At 40.9% G+C, this 8,427-nt stretch overlaps 1 protein-coding gene across 1 annotated transcript; it reads right to left on the bottom strand.

Annotated features, from left to right (window-relative positions):
- Positions 1–7,416: 7,416 nt before the first annotated feature.
- Positions 7,417–8,085, bottom strand: LOC130975538 (uncharacterized). Its single transcript, XM_057900323.1, has one exon. It carries the CDS (start codon positions 8,083–8,085, stop codon positions 7,417–7,419), a length of 669 nt encoding a protein of 222 aa, XP_057756306.1.
- Positions 8,086–8,427: the final 342 nt, after the last annotated feature.

Genomic DNA, 8,427 nt, shown 5'->3' with positions numbered 1-8,427 from the left:
TCGATCAAAGTAAAAGAATAAAATAAAAATTAAAAGAATGAGGACTTAAATTAAAGTTGACTTGCAATCTTATTATTATGGTTATAGTGGCGACCTCATCATACACATGTTTAATATATACGAACTATTTCTCCACTAGAAATTTTCACACTTAAAATTATACTTGGTACTCTATTTAAATTTATTGTTTTTATTTTATTTTATTTTTATTTAAATCCATGTGAAAATCTTGCTAATAGCTCTGTTCTTGCCTTGCTGTAGCCGAACTATAGGTTGTCCCCGAGAAGGAGGAGGCTGAGCTTATCTTCGAGTCGCAACACTCCACCACCAGCAAAACCGAGCAAAAGGGGGGGGGGGAGTACCTGCAAAAACTACTCCGACGCTCAAGTCAGCTTTTGGAGAATTACCTTAAAGAATTTCTTTTGTTTTTGAATGATTTGCCTTTACCGTTTTCTCCCGATTGCTTTTTATAACCGAGATATTATAACAGTAATATTCCTCAATTTATTGTTTGTGGTATAACCGATCAAAAGGCCAATTATTGTCATAAACTCGGCATAACTGATATGTCGGTTACAAAGATGTCAGCCGAGTTATAACTCGTAACCGATGTATAACGGTCATATCACAGCCCCCAAGTTTAGCCTGGGTGTAGATAAGGCAGGTTGAGCTTTGAATTTTGAATCGTCCGAGTTATAACTCGGCATAAGGAGCCCCCAGGTCAACTTGACGCATCGAATGGGGTGTATTTATTGTAGTATAGCAAAAGTTACTTGAAGAGTTAATGATGATATTTGTCTTTTCAATGAAGGTGCGAGTTTCAAAGTGATCTTTAGGCCGTTGAAAGTGGGTTTTGATGAAGGGTCAGGATTTTAATTTGGAATTGAAAACGTTTTCTTAAATGAGTGGTTAAAAAGTAACTTTGAGTTACGTTCGTGTGAGGCTTCAACTGCTCTAGTTCCTGTGTCTTCGCAAGGGGTTTTAAAGAATGAGCCAAAGAGGTTAGTAATGTTACTCCCTTAATGTTCTTACCTCTTTTGATTTTCCTTTGCCTGAGAGAGGAAAAAATGAGTGATAAGAAAGCAAAAGCGTTGCCTAAGGTAGAAGACGATGGATCGTATGGGTGGGTTAGTGAAGATGTGAAAATAAGGGCCTCCCTGTTTTTTTATCAAGAAAGTGTTAAAAGAATAAGTTTAGAAAGGATAATGAGGCCTGGCTTTCATATTGAGTTGATTCCATGTAACCGTATGGATTGAGTTATCATCGAAAAAAGGATTTTGAAAACTTTTACATGTATAGCTGTGTCCTTCAGGAGTTGTTTGTGAAATTACCCTTTACAAAGTTTGAATGCAATATACTAAAGCAGATGAATTGTGCGCCCTCTCAGGTTCATCCTAACGGATGGGCTTTTATAAAATGTTTTGCAGTGCTAATGAAATTCTTAGGGATTGAACCTGAGGTAGAGCTATTTTTCTCACTTTTTCAAGCAAAAGGTGTTTGGAAAGGACTCTGGGTGAACCTGAATAGTACACCTGGGTTTTCTATTTTTAAATTGTATAAATTTTCTTTCAAAGATTTTAAAGAAATGTTTTTCAAAGTGAGGTCTGTAGAAGAGGAATTTCCGTTTTATTTGGACGAAAATCTCGGCAAAAAGTTTTCCCTTTACTGGTGTTGTCACCCTAATCATATACTGGGTCCCGAACTGATATCTCCTCGAAATGAATGTATTATAAATTTTTTAATGGAAATGGTTGATCGGGGTGGATTGATAGCTGTGTCAAATTTGTTGCCTTGGGAGGAAGATAGGGCTTCTGTAGTAGAATATTTAGGTGAGGGATTGTTGATTTATCTGTTCTTTTGTAAACCCTAATTGTTGTTTTGCTGAGAATTTTGATTTTTGTTGCTGTTTTTAGGTGGGAGATACCCTGGGGTCTCAGCATCGAGTATGAGAGCTCGTTTTAAAATGAAAAATTTTGAAGGGTCTTCCTCTAACCTAGAAAAAGTGGAAGGCGAGGTTGAGGTGAATCAGACGGTTCCTAAGAAGAAAGGTATCGTGTTCAAGAAGAGAAAGTCGGAGGTGGTAAACGTGCAAGAGGGAAAGAAAGCGATAGAGCTTGATGAATTGACGAGCTTTACTGTTAAGCAAGAAAAGCTCCACTCTTTTGAGCCAGAGGGTGATGGTTCGTCACTGTGGGACAAGAATTTCTCTTTTAACGTCTTGGCAGACGAAGTTGTGCAGTCTGCTTCCGACGTTAGTCGTATTGATGAAGTCGGAGACCTTGGTATAGATCAATTTATGCAGGTCAGCTATATTTTAATAGCTTTTTAAAGTTGGCTTTGGTGTTATTTTTTGAAAAATGAATTGAATTTATAATGTTTTGTGTAGGTTTTGGGTTTTCGCTTGGCCAGCATTGGTCGGAGCCAGGAAAAAAGGCATAGGAAGATGTTACAAACTGCGTCTGAGAGCACCAAGCTGAAAAGTCAGCTAGAAATAAAAGAAACTTCGCTAACCGAGCTTAGGAAAGAACTATCTGCGGTGAAGGAGAAATTGAAGCTCGAAAAGGAGGAGCATGATAGAGTAATTGAATCATTAGGGAAGAAAGAAGGTGAATTGAGTGCAATGAGTGAGAAAATTGTGGAGGTGACAATGAAATTGAAACAGATGGAATCTAGCCGAGAAGGCAATATCCTTGATGCCTTCGCAGAGGGTTTTGAACGTGTTGTAATCCAAGCTAAGTTTCTTTTTCCTGAAGATGATTTTACTGCCATGGATCCGAGCAAAGTAGTTCGGAATGGGGAATTGGTTGATGATGAGGATGGAGCAGAAGAGGGTGATGATAATTTGGCTGACTAAAATATCTGGCTGTATTTTGGACTGCCTCTGTATTTGTCGTTTTTGTTTTTTGTTTGGATGGAATGATCTGATCGCTGTCAAAGCTGTTTGTTTTGAATGGTCTATGTTTTAGACGTTCTGATGACTATGGTTTTGATATTTTTTGGTCTGTGATTGATATATCTGTTAAATTAGGATATGGTTAATCCCAATTTTTATTTGTCCCAATCTTAGGGTCTGATTAGTTTAATGTGCTGATTATAATTTTATCAGCTACTGTTTGCGCATGAGATATCAATGCGACTTTAAGTTCGGTTAACGAATTTGTATGACTGTAGTTAGAGGCAATTGATATAAAGTATGTGCAGTAAAACTATGCATAGAGATATCCAGTAAAACAAATTTTATTGAGTGCAGTACCTTTACAATTTGAGATAGGTAAGCTAGCCTCGTTAAAACCTTCTTGAGCAAAACCCATATATGGGAAAAATCTCAAGTTAGGAAAAAGAGTACCAGCATGCTGCATATTGTTAGCTGAAGTATTTCTTCAATGAAGTAACGTTCCAAGTGTTAGGTAGTATTGTTCCATCTAATTCCTCTAGATGATAGGCACCTTTGCCGATCACTTGATGTACTCTGTAAGGTCCGTCCCATGTTGCAGCGAGCTTGCCATGGGAAGATGGCTTGCGCGCTTTTTCAGTTTTCCTTAACACCAAATCTACTTGACGAAATGATCTTGGTCTGACATTCTTGTTATGATGTTGAGCTATTCGTTGCTGCAATGCTTTTTGCCGAATTGTTGCTATAGCGCGAACTTCTTCAACCAAGTCAAGCTCAGTTCGGCGAGCTTCATCATAGGCTTCATGTTGCGTTCTTAAGGAGCTTTGTGATATCTCAACCGGAATCATTGCATCCGAACCATACACCAAACGAAATGGTGTTTCCTTGGTTGTTGAATGCACCGAGGTATTGTATCCCCATAAGATCTCCGGAACAAGCTCGGCCCATAGGCCTTTAGCGTCGTCGAGTTTCTTCCGTATAGCTTGGAGGAGGACCTTGTTGGCAGCTTCTGCTAAACCATTGGATTGAGGATGTTCTACTGAGGAAAAATGTTGTTTTACTTTTAAATTCTGCAAAAAAGCCTGAAAATTATGGTCTATGAACTGGCGACCATTATCAGTTACAATATGTTGAGGTATACCAAATCTACAGATTATATGTTGCCAAACAAATGATATCATTTGTGCCGATGTAATCCTGGCTAGAGGTTGAGCTTCAATCCACTTGGAAAAGTAATCGATTGCCACAACTAAATATTTTACCTGTCTTGGTGCAGTGGGGAAAGGTCCAAGGATATCAATTCCCCATTTATTAAATGGCCAGCTTACCGTTGACTGGTGTAATTCTTCGGCTGGGATGTTTAATGTCGGGGCGTGCTTTTGGCAGTGATCACAAGTTCGGACTTTTTTCTGGCTGTCCTCCCATATGGTCGGCCAGTAGAAACCTGCACGGAGAATCTTGCGTGCTAAGCTCCTTGCTCCTGAATGTATTCCACAGATGCCCTCGTGAACTTCAGCTAAGGCTATTTCAGCCTCTGATCTGTCTAAGCATTTCAACAATGGTCGAGAGTAGCCTCGCCGATACAATTTGTCATTCAACAATGTAAAAAAGGATGCTTGTCGCTTAAACTTTTTAATGTCTTTTACTTCTAGTGGAAGTTCAGCATTTTTGAGGTATTGGATGTATGGCTTTTTCCAAGTATCCTCGGATTGAAGGTTGCTGATCATATTTATGCTCGGCTCCTGCAAAGTTGACTGTAAAAGCGAAGCATTATGTGACTGACTGGTAGCTAACTTAGATAGTATATCTGCCCTGTGATTCTGATCTCTTTCTATGTGGGTAATCTCGATTTTGGAAAAACGAGTTATTAGTTTATTGACAATTTCAAGATATTTTAGTAGAATGGGGTCTTTTGTCTGAAAACACTGATTTACCTGTTGAACGACTAATAAGGAATCACAATAAATGTGTAAGTTAATGACATGTAATTCAATTGCTAACCTGAGCCCTGCAATGAGGGCTTCGTATTCGGCCTGATTGTTACTGGCTCTGAAGGAAAATGGAAGAGAATGTTCAAATATAACTCCCTCAGGATTTTCCAAAAGTATCCCTGCACCTGCTCCCTGGGGGTTTGATGCTCCATCGACGAATAACACCCATCTTTCACAGTCCTCCTTTTGGCTTGATCCCGTAAATTCAGCAACAAAATCGGCTGAATACTGTGACTTTATAGATGACCTAGGTTGGTAATGGATATCGAACTCCGAGAGTTCAATGGACCATTTGATCAATCTCCCGGCTAGCTCGGGTCTGGCGAGTATTTGGCATAACGGCTGAGACGTCCTAACATTGATCGTATGACTCTGAAAATAGGGACGAAGCCTTCTTGCTGAAAAAACGAGGGCATAAGCCAGTTTTTCTAACTTCGGATAACGAAGCTCGGCATTCTGGAGTGATTTGCTCACAAAGTAAACTCGCTGTTGAGTATTATTGTTTTCTGCAACAAGGACAGCACTAACTGATATATCAGTGATAGACAAATACAAATATAAGGGCTCAACGACCTTAGGTTTTTGTAAAACAAGCGGTTTAGAAAGGAATTGCTTTAAGCTTTGAAATGCCAATTCACAGTTTTCATCCCAGTGAAAAGCTGTGTTTTTTTCGTAAACAGTGGAAAAAACTCGCCGATTTAGATGCCAAACATGGCAAGAACCTGGACAGTGCTGCTAGTCGTCCCGTCAGTCGCTGCACCTCTTTTATGTTTGTGGGACTGCTCATGTCTAGGACTGCCTGACATTTCTCCGGGTTGGCCTCAATTCCTCGGCTGGTTAGAATAAATCCGAGGAATTTTCCACCTTGGACACCAAAGGCACATTTTTCTGGATTAAGTCTCATGTTATAAGCTCGGATCTGACCAAATATCTCAGTAAGATCGCTGACATGCTTCTCTCCGATCTTTGTTTTGGCGACCATGTCGTCAACATAGACCTCTACGTTCCTGCCGATCTGTTGATCGAAGACTTTATTCATCAGCCGTTGGTATGTTGCTCCTGCATTCTTTAAGCCAAAGGGCATAACGTTATAGCAATAGTTACCATATTCAGTGATAAAAGCGATTTTTTTTATCTGATGGATGCATAAAGATCTGGTTGTATCCAGAATATGCATCCATGAAACTTAATGTACCATAACCACAAGAGTTATCTACTAAAGTATCAATTGAAGGTAAAGGATATGCGTCCTTTGGACATGCTTTGTTTAAGTCAGTGAAATCAACGCACATGCGCCATTTACCGTTATGTTTCTTTACCATTACGATGTTGGCTAGCCAAGTCGTGAATCTGATTTCTCGTATGAAGTTTGCATCGATTAACTTCTTAGCCTCGGCCATGGATGCCAGTCTTTTTTCTGTGCTGAGGTTTCTTTTTTTCTGGGCTATTGGTCGGGCTGCCGGATTAATGGCAAGCTTATGTGTAATGATAGAAGGATCTATTCCTGGCATGTCTCCTGACGTCCAGGCGAATAGGTCGGCATTCTGTCGTAAGAAACTGATTAGTTTGTCTTTTTCTTCGCCTTTCATAGATGTGCCAGTAAAGGTAAATTTGGTGGGATCATCTGTCAAGGTAAGCTTTATCAGCTCTTTATTTGGTAGAGGGCGATCTTGAAGGTCGGCTCGAAGATCCAGCTCGGTCAGCATTGGCTGTTTTGCTCCTATGGAGTTTACATGTCTGTCACTATTTCTCTTGATGGGCTTTAGGCTAGTGTTATAACAGTGCCGAGCTTCTTGTAAGTCGCCATGGACTATGGCCACCGTATCATCCTGCAGAGGAAACTTGATACAAAGATGAACAGTAGATACAATTGCGGCAAACATGTTTAAAAAGGGTCGCCCTAAAATGAGATTGTAAGGGCTGAAGCTGTCAACCACTAGGTATTGAATATCCTGTGTTCTAGATGAAGGCTGTTCACCCAATGTGGTTTGTAACCATACTGAACCCATGACCGGGACTCGCTCTCCTGAAAAGCCGACCAAGTCTCCTACAGATGGTTGCAGAATGTTAGTACTTAATTTCATTTTTTCAAATGTAGTAAAGAATAAAACGTCGGCGCTGCTGCCTGGATCCAGCAGTACTTTCCGAACTATTAAATCGCCCAGCTGAATGGAGATGACGACAGGGTCATCGAGATTTGTATCATGAGCGTGATAATCAGTTGGGGAAAACGTTATCTCAGGTACTTTTTGTGTCAGTTGAGGATTGTTGGTCGTATCCCCAAGGGCGAGCATTGCTCTGTATGTGCGCTTTCGTGCAGAGCTTGTACGCCCTCCTCCTGCATAGCCCCCAGAAATGCAATTAATTACACCCCTGGGTTGGGTAGGAACCTTCTCCTTGTCTTTTGACGAAGTTGCTGCTGAGGATGGTTCCACGGCAGAAGTGGATCTCTTTTGCATGTGACCTATAATAAATTTGTCAAGGTGCCCCTGTCTCGCCAGACGTTCAAGGAGATCTTTAGCGATCACGCATTCATCGGTTGTATGACCGAACTTCTGATTGGAACGTACAATACTTGGATTTGTCGACATTTTTCGGCTCTGGATAACTCCCGGCTTTCCGTGGAGGTTTGATCAGCTTGGAATTTAATATTTCCTTGATAATATCATCTCGTTTGGTATTAAACTGCGTGTATGACTCGTATCGAGGTGTTGGCTTGAAGCTGTTTCTACTTTCACGAGGCTTCTCGTCATCTTTGGTGGTTGCCGACTTTTCTGACTTTCGAGCTTGACGTAGTTCCTCGATGTCTATCTGTCCTTTGGCCTTCTCACGGAACTCGGCCAGAGTCCTTGGTTTAGCTACCGCGATAGCTTCCTGAAATTTTCCCGGGCGGAGGCCGCTCTTGATGGCATGTAGGTGGACCTCAGGATGAAGATCAGGGATCCTCATTGCTATTTTCGTAAAACGGGTGATGTAGTCCTTCAGGCTTTCTTGAGGGCCTTGTTTAACAGTCGTCAAGTAGTCTGAATCATGTAGGTAAATAGCGGATGCTGCAAAGTGATCCTCAAATTGCTTTGCCAATTCCTGAAATCGGGAAATAGAATCTGCAAGCAAAGAGCAAAACCAGTCAAGTGCAGGACCATCTAAAAAAGAAGGAAAACAACGGCATAAAATAGGATCAGATGCACCGTTAACGATCATAATAGATCAGAATTTCTTAATGTGTTGCTTTGGATCTCCCAATCCATCATAAGGAGTTAACGTTGTTGGTAAAGTGAACTGTCTAGGTAGTTGGAAATTCATGATATCCGCTGTGGAGTTGTCAAGCTCGTCTCCATCAGTCTCGGCTCTTTTTTCGTTATCCCGCGGACTGCCGCCTTCGTCATCCTGAGGTGTTTCTGAAACATGTGTGCGGTGTTCATCGTCATTATTCCGCTCATTATGATCGTTACCGTGTTCAAGGCGGGTATTGATTAATTGCTCGATCTGTTGTTGCATCCGTTGATTCTCGTTTCTCATATGCTCGTTTGCCTCAGCCATGCG

This window comes from Arachis stenosperma, chromosome 4, assembly GCF_014773155.1.
Source record: "Arachis stenosperma cultivar V10309 chromosome 4, arast.V10309.gnm1.PFL2, whole genome shotgun sequence".
NCBI classification, from domain to species: Eukaryota; Viridiplantae; Streptophyta; class Magnoliopsida; order Fabales; family Fabaceae; genus Arachis; species Arachis stenosperma.
The sequence above is the reverse complement of the archived record's forward strand: the minus strand, read 5'-3'. Positions and strand labels throughout refer to the sequence as shown.